This window comes from Littorina saxatilis, linkage group LG13, assembly GCF_037325665.1.
Source record: "Littorina saxatilis isolate snail1 linkage group LG13, US_GU_Lsax_2.0, whole genome shotgun sequence".
Classification (NCBI taxonomy): domain Eukaryota; kingdom Metazoa; phylum Mollusca; class Gastropoda; order Littorinimorpha; family Littorinidae; genus Littorina; species Littorina saxatilis.
The window spans coordinates 19,924,118-19,941,334 of record NC_090257.1 but is presented as its reverse complement, the minus strand read 5'-3'; the positions used below and the strand labels follow the sequence as shown (position 1 = coordinate 19,941,334).

The 17,217-nt window shown below is 42.4% G+C and overlaps 1 protein-coding gene and 1 long non-coding RNA gene across 3 annotated transcripts; one reads left to right on the top strand and one right to left on the bottom strand.

Moving 5' to 3' along the window:
* Positions 1-1,594: 1,594 nt before the first annotated feature.
* LOC138983811 (serpin B3-like) lies at positions 1,595-16,675 on the bottom strand. 2 transcript variants are annotated; one of them, XM_070357140.1, is made up of 8 exons: positions 16,519-16,675; positions 15,147-15,364; positions 13,942-14,090; positions 13,073-13,256; positions 8,055-8,303; positions 7,219-7,434; positions 5,008-5,171; positions 2,590-2,730 (listed from the first exon to the last, which is right to left on the bottom strand). In XM_070357140.1, exons 1-8 carry the CDS (start codon positions 16,571-16,573, stop codon positions 2,727-2,729), a joined length of 1,239 nt encoding a protein of 412 aa, XP_070213241.1. In that variant the 5' UTR covers positions 16,574-16,675; the 3' UTR covers positions 2,590-2,726. The 2 variants fall into 2 exon arrangements, with proteins under 2 accessions (XP_070213242.1, XP_070213241.1); XM_070357141.1 differs by lacking the exon at positions 5,008-5,171 and having other exon boundaries at positions 1,595-2,730.
* Positions 9,395-11,659, top strand: LOC138983812 (uncharacterized). The gene is made up of 3 exons (XR_011461263.1): positions 9,395-9,527; positions 10,988-11,065; positions 11,449-11,659. It is a non-coding gene; the product is annotated as an uncharacterized lncRNA (long non-coding RNA).
* Positions 16,676-17,217: the final 542 nt, after the last annotated feature.

The window sequence follows — 17,217 nt, the reverse complement described above, 5'->3', positions numbered from 1 at the left end:
GATATGACGTCATCAAAGACATTTATCAAAAAACTGAAAAAAACGTTCGGGGATTTCATACCCAGGAACTCTCATGTCAAATTTCATAAAGATCGGTCCAGTAGTTTAGTCTGAATCGCTCTACACACACACACACACACACGCACGCACGCACGCACGCACACACATACGCACATACACCACGACCCTCGTTTCGATTCCCCCTCGATGTTAAAATATTTAGTCAAAACTTGACTAAATATAAAAAGTCGCGTAAGGCGAAAATACAATATTTAGTCAAGTAGCTGTCGAACTCACAGAATGAAACTGAACGCAATGCAACGCAGCAAGACCGTATACTCGTGGTCCACCGCTCACAGCATTGGCAGTGAAATTGACTAGTGGTTACGCTATGCTGCATAGCACGCTTTTCTGTACCTCTGTTCGTTTTAACTTTCTGAGCGTGTTTTTAATCCAAACATATCATATCTATATATTTTTGGAATCAGGAACCGACAAGGAATAAGATGAAAGTGTTTTTAAATTGATTTCGAAAAAAAAATTTGATAATAATTTTTATATATTTAATTTTCAGAGCTTGTTTTTAATCCGAATATAACATATTTATATGTTTTTGGAATCAGCAAATGATGGAAAATAAGATAAACGTAAATTTGGATCGTTTTATAAATTTTTATTTTTTTTTACAATTTTCAGATTTTTAATGACCAAAGTCATTAATTAATTTTTAAGCCACCAAGCTGAAATGCAATACCGAACCCCGGGCTTCGTCGAAGAGTACTTGACCAAAATTTCAACCAATTTGGTTGAAAAATGAGGGCGTGACAGTGCCGCCTCAACTTTCACGAAAAGCCGGATATGACGTCATCAAAGACATTTATCAAAAAACTGAAAAAAACGTTCGGGGATTTCATACCCAGGAACTCTCATATCAAATTTCATAAAGATCGGTCCAGTAGTTTAGTCTGAATCGCTCTACACACACACACAGACACACACACAGACACACACGCACATACACCACGACCCTCGTCTCGATTCCCCCCTCTACGTTAAAATATTTAGTCAAAACTTGACTAAATGTAAAAAGGAATCGGTGTCCTATGTCTTTAATCTGCACCGGAAAGGCGCAGTGTGTGTACGTGTGTGTGTGTGCATGGGTATGTGTGTGTGTGGAAATGTGTATGTGCGTGCTTGGGTGTGTGGGTGCTCGTGTGTATGTGCGCGCGCGTGTGTGTGTGTGTGTGTGTGTGTATGTGTGTGCGCGTGCGTGGGTGTGTGAGTGTGTGTGTGTGATTGAAGGAAATTAGCGCTCTGCAGCGTCGGCCTTTGCGAGGACTGACGAGACTGTCATGAATACTCCACACTTATTTATAGATTGATTTTGTTGTACATTTTATAAAATTAATAGTAATATATGTGTCTGTTTCATTTCCTTCAATAAGATGTCCACAAAAAAAAGAATAAATGTGATTGAATATGACGTGAAAACAAATATCAAGGAGACCGATTGCCACAACCCCTACCAATACATCACCACCACCACCGCCATCACCACCACCAACAACAACAACAACAACAAAACAAACACGTCTTAGAGTTTTCTTATGTTTTTTCTTCTTTAACAAAAACAACAACACACTGTTGAATTATACAACATGCATGGCTTTATGAAATTCTAAATCAGTAAACGAATGGGATGTAATAAGCAAAATCAGCACTCGAATTCGACCTAGTATTGTTAAAACGAACAAAAACATATCTATGGTATCTACTCCTGCTTTTGCAAACTTGATATAATATAAATTGAAAGAAGCTACATACACGGATATACTTTAACATCGAAAAATGAATAATACATTGTGCATCAGGCATAGTCAGGTGTTCAAATTGTTTCGATAGAAAGACAGGCAGAGTTAGAAAATCAATAATTATGTTGATTAAAAGTTTGTATTCAAAGTGTTGATGTTTACATTTTTGCGCCTGAATACAATGCATGCACTTTTCATGCAACGAGTAGGTCACCGTCTATTGGTAAAAACTTCGTAGGACTCAAATTCAAGAAATCTGTTGCAAGAAAACAAACTTTAAGATCTAAAAACAAATAATCGCGGCAATGTATTGCCACTGAAGTAATATCATGATGAAAAGCGGTGACTCTGAACTGGAAAATCGAATCATTCGGGGAATCTTATTTTCATGCTCAGGGGACATAATTATTAACCCCATGGAGTGCTGTTCACGGAAATAAATATTTTAAGACACTAAAATTTTGAACATCACGAATGCGTCACAAAAAGAAGAATCCAATTGTAATTTTGTAAATATAGACACATTATCATAATTGCATACTTCATAGTTTTTGAGTTGTGACTAGTAGAATTCAAGAGGGTGATGAAAAAAAAATTGTGGAGCGGTTGGATGCATTGATATTTGACTTGAATAGCATGAATGGCAGTATAGCATGGCAACGGGAACGCAGAAGAAGAAGACTTGAATAAATGGCCTACAATGATGCGTATTGTAATTTACATATCAAAATATATGTCCACAAGTCGTGTCTTATTCCGACGACGGGTCGTTGACTCTGGCCATGAAGAGGTTGATGCTGGCTTTCTTGTCGCGCAGGACTATGAGGAAGGGGTGGGTGACGGCAAACTGTGGCGGGAGAGAGACCGCAGACACCCCTATCGCCGTCACGGCGGCTGCACGGGTTCCCTTCTCGTCTACCTGATGGTGAAGATCAGCAATGCAATGTCAGTCACAGTAAAGAGGAGATTAAAAGCGAAAACTTATAAAACAGGGAAGAAAAAGCAGTCCGCCCACCTCCCCCCCCCCAAAAAAAAAAAAAAAATGCTATGCTATGCTAACTTAGTTGTTCTGTCCCCAGAACTAGAGTCTATGTGGACATAACGTGGTTATATGCTAAGAAAAAACGTATACAAAAGGGAAAAAAAAGCCGCCGGGTCCTCCCCCTTCCCCCAACAAAATGAAAACATCGACAACAACAAGAGGATAGGGGGGAAACGAGAAGACTTAAAAACCGAAACGGAAAGCCCAGTCCAAAGCTAATTTGATCATCGAGTAGATAGAGAAAGCAAACTAGACGGGGCAAGACCAGGCTAGACAGGACAAGACCAGACCAGAAGGGGCAAGACCAGACTAGACGATGCCAGACCAGACCGGAAGGGGCAAGACACTAGACGATGTGCGCGATGCAAGACCAGACTACACGGGCCAGACAAGACTAGACGATGCAAGACCAGACTAGACGGGGCCAGACAAGACTAGACGATGCAAGACAAGACCAGAAGGGGCAAGACCAGACTAAACGATGTGCACGATGCAAGACCAGACTAGACGGCGGGGCCAGACAAGACTAAACGATGCAAGACCAGACAAGACGGGGCCAGACAAGACTAGACGGGCCAAGACCAGACTAAACGGGACAGCACCAGACTAGACGGGACAACACCAGACTAGACATGGCTTACACTGCATAAAGAGGTTGATTCTGGCTCTCTCATCCCGAAAGACTAGACAGAGAGCCAGAGAAAAACACGAAACAACAAGAGAACATGCCAAGTGTTATCAGGCAAAACAATGACTTTTTTTCTCTCCACACGCTGTAGTTCTCCAATTATTATTCCGTTGAAGGGTGGGTAACATGTACGACCAGAAAAAGGTTGAACTATTCCTCTTTTATCTCGCAAAACAGAATGCCAGACAGCAGTAATAACGGAACATGACAGGCGTTCCCTGTGACATCATGGACTCCTTTGTATGTGGGTGTTCTTTACCTTCTTTTGTGCGGCCGGTGGAGAGAGAGAGAGAGAGAGAGAGAGAGAGAGAGAGAGAGAGAGAGAGAGAGAGAGAGAGAGAGAGAGAGAGAGAGAGAGAGAGAAATCGTGTGTATGTGTGTGTTTGTGTGTGTATGAGTGTGCGTGTGTGCGTGTGTGTGTGTGTGTGTGCGTATGTGCGTGCGTGCGAGTCAGTGTGAATGTGTGTGTGTGTGTGTGTGTGTGTGAGAGACAGAGACAGACAAAAAGTTTATGAAAAGCGCTCCCACAAACAAATAAACTGTACTTTATACAGGCTGCAGTGATGTACATTTTTCTAGCAGCCTTTAGGACAATTGTCCTGAAGACTGAAAATCAATAGGACACAGTGTCCTGAGATTGCAATTTCAATAGGACAAAAACACGACTCGTAAAACCGCATTTAAAAAGATTTTTCAGTTTAAATTCTTCCACCTTCCGCGACTGTCATGACTAGATACTCAAAGGATTGAATCACATTTCAAAGTTATTTGAACAGTTGTCGGTTTTTTTTCACTGCCCATCTGTCGACAATGTTTTTCAGGTAGGCATCTGACCGTTCTGCGGGTCCCTCAAGTTTTGCTTTCAGGATCATGTCCTGGGTTTTGACACACAATCGGTTTCTTCGAGCCGTGCACACCAAGTTCTGTGCACTGAATCCTCTCTCAATGATTTATTGCTGAGCCAATGAATGCACTCGAGGCACCATATGGGTTCGGTTTTCTTTTTTTCTTCTTGATCCAACTTGAGGATAAATTAATTCAAAGAATCAGATCCCATATGGTGCCTCGTTCACTCAACAAACTGGTCACACGCAGTGCATACTTTCGCTTGGCAAAACCGAAACCAGCTTTCCTCACGCAGTGTTTACTTTCGCTTGGCAAAACCGAAACAAGCTTTCCTCTTGAAAATTGAACAGTCCGCATGTCCGCTTCATTGTCAAAAACGATCGGACCCTTGACCACTTCTTCTGTAGGTTAATCGGACCTGTGTCCTGCTGGGGTTAAAGCTATAGGTCCTGGGGAAATTGGATCGGTCAGAGACCGGAGACCGACTAAAATGTACATCACTGTAGGCCTACAGGCCTTATTACGTGTTGAAAGCAGTATCAACATCATACGAAATGGTGTCTTCTGACTCCCATAGATCTTTGAACTGTGTACAGTAGGCTACATGCTTTAGCTCTTACTCCGACGACGGGTCGTTGACTCTGGCCATGAAGAGGTTGATGCTGGCTTTCTTGTCGCGCAGGACAATGAGGAAGGGGTGGGTGACGGCAAACTGTGGCGGGAGAGAGAGCACAGACACCCCTATCGCCGTCACGGCGGCTGCATGGGTTCCCTTCTCGTCCACCTGACAGTAACCACCCGTAAAGATGAGTTGGTTGGTTGGTTGGTTTTTAAATGTTACTAGCTGTACCCGTTTTTTTTCCGAAAACCTTCACAGTAATGTTCTATTGAATAATTATTTCCTCCCCTTACCATACAAATATGCGCTTATAATATGTGTTATATCACACACACACACACACACACACACACACACACACACACACACACACACACACACACACACACACACACACACAATAACCGAGACTAGTTGAGGTTGAATCAATGCGCCTCGCTATCAGGTGATCATTGGCTTTTGTAACTAGTGTTTATCGAGAAATGATGACCGGTAATTTTTATGAGTTTGGTCATTCTGACCAATCACAGAATCGGTTTTATGGAAACACCAACTTGATTGAATTACAATTTTCGTTAGATCGCCATTTAATTCTTACGATTGAACGCACACAAACATGCAGTCTTTTGTAGTCTTGACTAGCCGCCCAAAATATGAGTTTTTGTCGGACTCTGATGTCACATGGCTCAAAGAAGAACATTCCAATGTTCATGATACGATACATTATTCATCTTCAGCTGATATTGCTATTTGAGACCGATGCAAGTTTCTTAATTTCCGCCTGAAGACGAGAAGGAAAGGGGAGGAGAGAAGACCAGGAAAAAAACAAACGAAAAGAAAGAGATAAGAATGGACAAAATAGAAAATAGAATACGGGAGACACATTTATGAAATGAAAACACACAATTTCGGTAGACCCAGACCAGATATGATCTGACCGGACCAGATCAGACCAAATCAGACCAGACCTGACCAAATAATTCAGCCCATGCCACATCGGACCAAACCAGATAAGACCTGATTGAACCAGATCAGACCAAATCAGACCAGAGCTGACCAGATAAAACCAGCCCATGCCACTTCAAACCAGATCAGAACTGGCAACACAGCCGTTCTGCGAATATTATGATGCAGCGCATTTTATTCCGTTGTGGGACCGGGTAACGCGACCAATGAAGAGGTTGAAGCTTACTCCACCATTTCGTAAAATTTGTTTGTTTGTTTGGTTTTTTTGCTTAACGCCCAGCCGACCACGAAGGGCCATATCAGGGCGGTGCTGCTTTGACATTTAACGTGCGCCACACACAAGACAGAAGTCGCAGCACAGGCTTCATGTCTCACCCAGTCACATTATTCTGACACCGGACCAACCAGTACCATTTCGTAAAAGGAAAAGGGACAAAAAGAAAGCTTAAAGAACATCTTAGATGAGGCCCCCTGTTGGACTGACGCACCATTCGCGTGAGACGGCCTACCACAGCACCACCACAGCCAACACCACCATCACTAATAGCAACACCACAAACAATTAATTCTGTTAAACAACCACACCACCATCATATCACATCACACATCACCTACCTCCAACACGGCTTGGTGGCTGACGTTTTATCGAGGCATCTGTTGGACTGACACTCCATGCCAGAGTAACGCCCCTCCCCCCCCCCAAAAAAAAAACACACACAAAAAAACAAACAAACAAACCAAACAACAACAATACAAACTCAAAAAACAACAACAAACAAACAAACAAACAAACAAACAAACCAATCCACACAGACCAAAAAAACACACACAACAAAAACACCACAGCCGATGCTGTTAACCAATCACAACAGCAACACTTTACATCACACATCACATACCTCAAAAAAAGGCTTGTTGACTGAAGCTCGTCGAGAACATCTCTTGGACTGATACCCAATACTGACCAACCCGAGCCGATGCTGTTAAACAAGCACAACACCGACACACTGTACCACAAACCACCTACTTGTCGATGCCCTCTGTTGGACCCAATACCAGAGCAACACCGACACACTGTACCACAGACCTTGCACCTACCTCCAAAAACGGCTTCGTGGATGCCGCTGTCGACGCTGGGAGGCCCACTGTTGGACTGACACCCAATACCAGAGCAACGCCAAAACCAACCATAGCCGATGCTGTTAAACAATCACAACACCGACACATTACAACACCGACCACCTACCTCCAACACAGCTTCGTGGATGACGCTGTCGACGCTGAGAGGCCCTCTGTTGGACTGACGCACCATGCGCGTGAGGTCGGCGTCCTTGAAGAATCGGGTGAGTCCCATGGCCTCCAACGTGTCCTTGAGCAGCATCTTGGTCCTCATGTTGAACTTGGGCATTCTGACCTGATACCTGTACTGCTCCGGCATGTTGGTCACGGCCTCTTCTAGAACCTGCAGGATCGTGTTGGTTACAGACCGTTATTTCTTAGATGCTAGTCGTCAATAAAAGCCAGCGGAACTGCAGAACTGAGGTTACAAGGGAGATCATCGTTTCACCCGCGAACACGTGTATACGTGGGAGCTCTTGCTTCCCTTACAAGTACAAATCATGAAACGACGATACGTGAACATTGTGTGTTGTGTTTTGAATAAAACATTACGTAAAAATAACCTCCCCTGTTTCTGAGTCAATATTTGTGTTAGAAATGACATCAACTACGTTTAACTCTCAGAAGTACAATCATCGTTTAACGCAATCTCTTAAAGCCGAGCATCTCCGGGGCACAAAGCCTTGTTATAATACAAGGCCTTAGAGCTAGATTTAGCGTTACTAGCAACACCAAAATAATGTAGTCCAGACAAGAGAAAGACAGAGCTACAACTGTCGCGCCCGCATACCAGCGATATTGGCCTTTACAATAACGTTCTGATTACACACACACACACACACACACACACACACACACACACACACACACACACACACACACACACACACACACACACACACACACACACACACACACACACACACAAAATAAAAATAAACAACACAAAAAAAAGATTCCAACCTGGCTACTCAGACGTCCTTCCAGCTCCCTCAGTCCATTCGCCTCGTCCGGTAGGAGGATGAACATGGCGAACCTGTCGTCACTTCCGTAAGGCAGCTCCAGAACTCGTGCTGGGATTCCGTCCCCAACGGCCTTGACCGAGTAGGACCCGTCACGTGACATCATGGGCACGCTGACTACGTCACCGGAAGTGGTGGTGAAGTCTCCTTCTCTTGTGTACCTCTCGTCGAAGATGTCTTTCCACGTGCCCTATTTGGGATTGACGTGAGGGTAACCAGAAGAGAAAGATCGATTTACACCACCGTGTGAGTATATGTGAGCCTCCACCACGAAATGAGTCGCATGTCACCTCGCAGGCTTAATATTAGTCCGGGGAGTGTCTGGTAACAGTGTGAGGGTCACCTTAGTTACACGCTTATAACTCAAACAGTTTTTGCTCTTTTCTAAAACGGTTTTCACCACTGGATAGAGCATAAAAAACTCTTTAGAAAAATGTAAAAAATATGAACATCATGCAAAGGTGACATGCGACTCAATCCGTGGTGGAGGGTCACATATTTTGTATTGATTGATTGATTGATTGATGGATTGATTGATTGATTTGTACATTATTGTTGTCCAACAGAATTTGTTTTGTTCCTAAGACGACGCAGATAAGGGTCACTCTCCTAGAAACTGGTCAGTCGGGACAGCGTACAAAAACATTTAAATAAACAACAAAATAATTACTTTCCTTTATTTTTATGTGTTTTGTTGTCTTCAGTGTTATTTGGAGCAACAGTGTGAACAAGAACTAAAGCGTTTGTAAATTCTGTGATTTGCTTTGCACTGCAGAAGCTCTGAAATCGCCACTTTTTTCCATTCGAAAGTGTGACATGCTATCTCTGCACATACACATGCCTCAAATTTACCCATTTGATAACACATTTTTCTACAATTGTTGCAAATTCCTGTGTATGAATTTGATTTCACCCGCCCGATGCGCCCAAACGATCTTTCGATAATAACTTGGTTGCATTTGACAATGTAGAAACAATCGTCTCGCACGTCACGCCTGGTGTCCTATTTTTAGCTTCAACGCCATGCCCAAACATAACTTGTGCATACTGTTTCAGGGGATGGATAATTCTACTCTGACATAGTAAAATATTCGATGTCGTTAATCGCGATTGAGTGAGATTCAAGTTGAGTCTGTAAAGCAAGTTTAATGAGATGTTCTGATAGATCTGCAAGTGGTGTCCGAAAATTTGCGATACGTGTGAGCACATTGCAGAACTATTTTCTGGCAAACTTGCGATCTTTCAACCCATTCGCGCATGAATATAAGGGAGTCCCTGCGGGGGTTACACGGTGCAAACGTGTTTTCGTACAATCGAGCACGCGGTTAGACGCAGGAAAACTTTGTTGTTGCGGGGTCCGCGCCAAAGTTGACGACAGACGTGCGAGACGGTACATGTGATCACAACCTTTGAGGTAAGTTTGAGCTTTACAACGGCTCTATTTTTACTATTTAGCGTGTAGAACTTAAACCACTAATATGATTTTGTCATGTTTACAAACTGAATTAAAAAAAAATGCCTTTCTGTCAGAAAAAACGCAACCAAGTGGCAAATTCATGGGTAGAGTAGATCTAGGTACAGTCCAACGTGAAAAGAAGTTTTCGTTTTTTATGATTGTTTTGCGCCTCTTGTTAGTTTATTTTCTATTTTTTTAAATGAAGATTAGATCATGTGGTTCAGGTTCATTTGTTTTGTTGAGAATCTCAAGAAATAGCGTTTGAATCTCTCATCATAGCCAGAGCTGTCTCGTTCGTATAGCAGACGCCATTGCTGCTTTCCGCATGCGGTGTCAGCGATGCGTGCGGGACAGAAATTATGACAGATACTGGCATTTTCATTCGCACTGGAGCAGATTTTACACAGCGTGTAGTCATTTTTACATTTAGTCAAGTTTTGACTAAATGTTTTAACATAGAGGGGGAATCGAGACGAGGGTCGTGGTGTATATGTTTGTGTGTCTGTCTGTGCGTGTGTGTGTGTAGAGCGATTCAGAGTAAACTACTGGACCGATCTTTATGAAATTTGACATGAGAGTTCCTGGGCATGATATCCCCAGACGTTTTTTTCATTTTTTGGATAAATGTCTTTGATGACGTCATATCCGGCTTTTTGTAAAAGTTGAAGCGGCACTGTCATACCCTCATTTTTCAATCAAATTGATTGAAATTTTGGCAAAGCAATCTTCGACGAAGGCCGGACTTTGTGTTGCATTTCAGCTTGGAGGCTTAAAAATTAATTAATGACTTTGGTCATTAAAAATCTGAAAATTGTAATTAAAATTTTATTTTTTTATAAAACGATCCAAAACTACGTTCATTTTATTCTTCATCATTTTCTGATCCAAAAACATATAAATATGTTATATTGGGATTAAAAACAAGCTCTGAAAATTAAAAATATCAAAATTATGATTAAAATTAAATTTCCGAAATCGATTTAAAAACAATTCCATCTTATTCCTTGTCGGTTCCTGATTCCAAAAACATATAGATATGATATGTTTGGATTAAAAACACGCTCAGAAAGTTCAAACGAAGAGAGGTGCAGTAAAGCGTGCTTATGCAGCACAGCGAAACCACTACCGCCCTAAACAGGCTCGTCAGTTTCACTGCGGTTATTGTTAAAAAATGCAGTGCGTTCAGTTTCATTCTGTGAGTTCCACAGCTTGACTAAATGTAGTAATTTTGCCTTACGCGACTTGTTGTTTCTTTGTGTTACGAGGATGTGTTCAGGACAGAACCACTCTGGTTTCCAATGTGTGTATCTTGGGATCTTGACGGTTGTAACATGCACTGTTATGTACCTCAATGTGAGATGTAAAGCTGTGGTAGCAATTAAAATATCTGACTCCAACTGTTGCATACTTTTTTTCAGATGCCAGGATGCTGCTAATGCTCCTATCCTTTCTGCCAGTCCAGTCAATGCTGATCCAGGAGCAGATCAGAGAGACCGGTACGTTTCTACTGTAAATAATTGTTTTAACATGTTTTTCATTAATCTTAATCTTATTATACTGGAATGACTTTGCTTGCATGCAGTCATTTTTTTAATTTTCTGTATCCATACTGATTTGTGCAGACATTCCTAGCAAAGTCTTTTCATGATATGGTAAGTGCAGGTTACATATGGAATCAATTATATTTATACATGTATTTCAAGTACCAAATTACCCCTAGTTGGTATGAATGGAGAGCTTCAGTTTGCTTTTCTGAGGTAGACATTTCCAAGTTTATTGGTGTCACTTGCTCCTTGTATTTTTAATTCATGATGTAAACCTTTTTAGTTACTATTTTTAATTTTTCTATTTTAAGAAAGGTTCATTTGTTTGTCCACAGATTGACACACTGGATGGGAATAGGGTGGTTGTCCGTTTCCTTAGGAAACAAGGATCATCGTTTGTGTGGCCTGCTGTGGAGGAGATATTTTTTGTGAAGTTTGATGAAGTAGTTGAGGTGCTGCCTGTCCCAACTCTTGACAGGCGTGGCAGACACACATTTCAATAAAAAGTTGTTTCGTTTTGACTGAAATAAACCCATGGTTAACTGATATTGGTGTCTGTGTTTGTTTGCGGTGTCCATGGTTACACGCGAGACGTTCTGTGTCATTTGATGAATATCTGCATGCATTACCAAGATTTTTCAAAGTATGTCCATATTCCTGTTTTAAGTATTCATGGAGATTCTTTAAATCATACAATTTTGCAGATAGCAATATCTGATCACTTGCTGGAAAGGTTTTCTGTAAATGATGAAATGGTTGATCTGGCGTCCTCATAGTAATCCCCCCATTATGTAAGTGTATGGTATATTTTGAAACTTCTGGTACTTCTATGAAGCAATTTCTATTGTATCTCATTGGAAATTGCATGATAATCACTTGTATTTTTTATGATAAGAGTAAAAATGTGCCTCTAATGGTGTCCTGTGTTACACGCGAGATGAGGCAACCTTCAACACATTATCTTAAATTACAACATTTCCAAAAGTTTATCTTGCTTTTCAAAACCTTGTGTTGGAAAGTTGAGATGTTAAACAAACCAAACACACCAAAATATTTCAATTTTGACTAACTTTATTTTTGGGCACTCAAGTCACACATCTGACCAGTTTTCAGGAGAGTGACCCATAAGCGTTGCTTGAAATGCTCCATTGATATCATTATACTTATGCGGCATTGAACTTTGCAAGAACAGTTGAGTAAATACCGGCACGGTGGCCTAGTGGTAAGGCGTCCGCCCTGTGATCGGGAGGTCGTGGGTTCGAACCCCGGCCGGGTCATACCTAAGACTTTAAAATTGGCAATCTAGTGGCTGCTCCGCCTGGCGTCTGGCATTATGGGGTTAGTGCTAGGACTGGTTGGTCCGGTGTCAGAATAATGTGACTGGGTGAGACATGAAGCCTGTGCTGCGACTTCTGTCTTGTGTGTGGCGCACGTTATATGTCAAAGCAGCACCGCCCTGATATGGCCCTTCGTGGTCGGCTGGGCGTTAAGCAAACAAACAAACAAAAGTTGAGTAAATCGGCTAAACTTATTAATATACCACAGACATTTTGACCAGCCAACCAATTATTCAACCAACTAGTAGCCGGGCTCCCCACGGACGCCCCTCCTAGAGGGTACGTACCGGGACCCCCACTTTCAATTTTTAGAAGGTCCATGAACCCCCACTGCAGAATTTTAGAGAGTTCCAAGGCTCCAAAAACCAAAAAGTCCCGGTGTACTTATAAAACATTGTGGTCTCGCATAGTGTGCTGTGTACAATAGCTTACGATTGCAGCCTGAAAAAGTAATTACGGTACGCACGATACAAGAAATTTAGAGCGTCCCAGGACCCGCTCTTTTAAAGTTTAGTGCGTCCCGGGAACCCCTCCATACAATTCCAGTACGTGTTTTCGGTTTCTAGTGCGTATAGGACGCATGGACGCGCACTGTGGGGAGCCCTGTAGTAGAGTCACTCACCTGGAAAAACACAGCATTCAGCAGCATGATGACAGTGTCAGAGGTTATGTCCCCTGGGTTAAGGAAATCCTCGATTTTGCCCCCTGTCTGACGCAATACCCAGTCGTTGATGGGGGTCTCGGGGTTCGGTCGTTCAAACGCTTTTGGATATGCGCCATAATGGCGTCGCAGTCCTCGAGTAAAACTGCAATAATCAAATCAAATGAAAGTTATCGTTGCAGTGATCGAGCGAAACGTATACACATCGACACAAAGTACAACTATCGTTGCAGTGCTCTCGAGAAACTTCAACCAAATTACCACAAGCGTGGCAGTATGAAAGAGAAAGTGCATGCTACCATAAATCAAACTTACCACAACAATCGCAGCATTTTTGAGAAAGTTCAACCATTAACTCAAATTACCGCACGAGAGAGAGAGAGATAGATAGAGAGAGAGAGAGAGAGAGAGAGAGAGAGAGAGAGAGAGAGGGGGAGAGAGAGAGAGAGGGAGGGAGAGAGAGAGAGACAGACAGACAGACAGAGAGACAGACAGACAGACAGACAGACAAGAGAGAGAGAGAGAGAGAGAAAGAGAGAGAGAGAGAAAGGGAGAGGGAGAGAGAGAGAGAGAGAGAGAGACAGACAGACAGACAGAGAGAGAGGGAGAGAGACGGAGACACAGAGAGAGACAGAGACAGACAAAGAGTGAGAGAGAGAGACACACACACAGAGAGACAGAGACACAGAGCGAGAGAGAGAGGGAGAGAGAGAGAGCAACAACAACAAGCTCTAACATGCCTCAAAAAAGTATTAAATAACTCATTCCCCTACCACGAGTCATGCAACCATGTTTTTTTTATCATCATCGTCGTTGCAAGACGAACTCACCCGTCGTGGAGAACAACATCTGCGTCGTCATAGTACACAGCATTGGCAAGGCGCAGTGTGACGTTTGCAGCGGGTGACCTTGGGAATGACGCAAAAACGGCGTTGAGGGCCCGATGCACGCCTTGTCTGGGTCTCAGGCTTAACACCCTCTGGAAAAAGTACACGTCTTGCGTTTAATTGTTTTTGTTTTTGCTTAACTTTTTGGGACAAGTAGGGGCTCAACAAGAGTGAGGTCCCTTCCAAAGAATAAGGGAAGTAACCGAATAGTCATATTACCAAAGGCATTTTGGGCTCTAGCTAAGACCAAACCGGTTGCAATAACGCAAATTTAATGTTTTTCTACGACTCCAAACCGGAAGTCACCATTTTGTTCAGGGCAAGTAAAAAGCCCCGGAAAAGTTCACTGAACCGCCATACTGTTACAAATAAACGTGATTGTTACTTTTCATGGGGTAGGAGGGGACAACTTATAAGGAAGGTCGGGATCTGTTGAGACTGCGTAGGCCCCGGTAGGGTTCAGGGGTAGTGTTAGGGATAGGGTTAGGGTTATGTTGTTCACGACCTGATTACTGAATCTCCCCATGTTAGCGCATGCGCATTCACCGCAATGAGAAGGATTGTTCAGGCAGAGGTTTAAGTTCGTGACACCGGCCTGGGTCGAACATGATTTTTGGTGGGACAGTGTACCCATACCACATTAAGATCAAGAATAGAGTACTATGGACTCTCCCATCCAATGGAAGACGGGCACAACGAGAGATGCTACCCATTCCATTGTTCGGCTGTACTGCCTTTTTTATTTTTAAAGGCCCAACCCATTTAAAAAAGAAGAAGAAATAAAAGCAAAACCCCAATACGGGAGCTTTCGAAAACTTCCAAATACACACACACAAAAAAGGCAGACAAGTTTATAACTTCTAGGGGTGGGGTGGAGTTGGTTGGGGACTGAGGGGTTTTCTTGGGCAAGAACATATCCAAATACAACCTATAAACCACTCTCGCACCCCCCCGCCCCCCACCACCCCCGTTCCTGGCCCAGCCCTGCACACACACACACGCGCACACACACACACACACGGCGCACTGTGACACACACACACACACACACACACACACACACACACACACATACACACACACACACACACACACACACACACACACACACACAGAGTCCCACACGAAAAAATTATTTGTTTTTGGACCTTGAGTTGATTTTTCGTTTCTCCGTATGTCCCAAGCATCGTCATACTGAGAGCGGTGTAAATACTCAGGGGAGAGAAGACGATGTTCTCCTGGTTACGTGAAGCCAATTGCCGGTACAGAGACACGCCGAAGGAAGTGGTGGCGCGGGACAGCTCAGCCAATCGCCGTTGCTGTTTCTCTCGCTGTCGTTGACGCCTATCCGTCTGACCCCAGCCATCTCCAAAGAAATGTCAAGCTTTGAATTACTTGTTCTCCTTTACTCACATTTTGTTCAGGTCAACGAGAACAACAACAACAAAAACAAACAAACTCTTTCAATTCCTAGCATTTAAAGCATGCTTGTCAGTTTTGGCAACAGCAGAGCAAGACTCTTGAATGTTTATTACGGGCAGAGACATACATTGAATGTTACGGGTTAGAAAAGCGTTGGCCTAGGATGAAACGAAATAAACGTGCTTTGGGGAAGTACTACGCAGCAGTGTGTAGAAGTTTTTGAATTATCAACAACGCGAGGAAGATCACATGCATGTTTTGGCAAGTGCCTTGATCCGTCTGCATAATTATTCAAAGCCGGGCAGAAAATTACATTCCATCACAGAGTTCGTTTTGTTTTCACACAAAAGACAAACATTCTGCGCCTTAAATCCCTACATATCCTGGCTTGGAACTAATATCAAATGACATTTTTCAGTGATGAACATGAATTAAGAGACTAGCGTTTACCACCAAAACGCACAACACCGACCTAAAGTATGACATTGGGTTCTGAACTGAATTTTGTACACACAATTTGAAAGATCAGTTACATCTGTTATGCAAACATAGTTTTATTTTCATTTTTACAAGTAACGTTTGGTATCGAGAAAAATTGGTTCATCCACACACACACACACACACACACACACACACACCCACACACACACACACACACACACGTGACACACACACGTGACACATACACACACACACACACACACAACACACAGCTAACACTAACCACTTTTTTTAAACACCCACAAAATAAGAACAGAAAATAACACAATAATAAGGTTATTCTAGACTTATAACACAATAATAAGGTTATTCTAGACTTATAAGTATAACACAATAATAAGGTTATTCTAGACTTATAACACAATAATAAGGTTAGTCTAGACTTATAACACAATAATAAGGTTATTCTAGACTTATAACACAATAATAAGGTTATTCTAGACTTATAACACAATAATAAGGTTATTCTAGACTTATAACACAATAATAAGGTTAGTCTAGACTTATAACACAATAATAAGGTTATTCTAGACTTATAACACAATAATAAGGTTATTCTAGACTTATAACACAATAATAAGGTTATTCTAGACTTACCGTGCATGAACAAGACGAACACAAAGAGAACCCAAACAAGCCTATGGTACTCCATGTTTACAACCTCAGCGTCATATAACAAACAGACGAATGAACTCGAAGGCGAACACGAGCGAAACACTTCTCTTGAGAAACGCGATACTCAGCATAATTTCCTGCAGCAGGCAAGCAACCTTGGCCACTTGGTCATTCAGTGCAGCTGTGACGAGAATCTATTGCATGGCTACATCAACCCATAGCCACAAGAAATAAAGACATCTCTTTCTTAAAACCAGATTGACTCTGCAGCCGTGGAGTCCCAATACTCTGGTGTAACACGAGAAAATTACTCCCACGAGATTTTTACTCCGGAGTAAAAATTTCGTACGAAAAGTTTACTCCCTTTACAAAAAAACTACTCACCCATAACACGAGAAAATAACTTTGAAAGACAGGTGTGTTCCGAGTCAACATTTCGGTCGAAAATGTTACTCTCCTGACGAATAAATAACGATTAAATTAGTCCACCCTTACACGAGCAATTTACTGCCCACGCCAGGTGTACGCAACTGTTACTCCCCGGTCCCCTGTTAGTCTTGGTGGTGGAAGGGGTAGAGGAAGGATAGCGCGACATTTGTTTGCGCGAGATCACATATTGGCATTATCCCTTCGCCCGCATTCATAGCGTACTCTACTAGTAGTAGAGATCGCCATGCCCAC

Bases quoted from the DNA above. Each gene is read 5' to 3' on its own strand.
- LOC138983811 (XM_070357141.1), bottom strand. From the start codon at position 16,573: ATGGAGTACCATAGGCTTGTTTGGGTTCTCTTTGTGTTCGTCTTGTTC. The intron at 13,257-13,941 runs GTGAGTTCGTCT...TGATTATTGCAG, and splicing joins GATGTTGTTCTCCACGACGG to TTTTACTCGAGGACTGCGAC. The intron at 7,435-8,054 runs GTTGGAATCTTT...ACGATCCTGCAG, and splicing joins AAGGACGTCTGAGTAGCCAG to GTTCTAGAAGAGGCCGTGAC.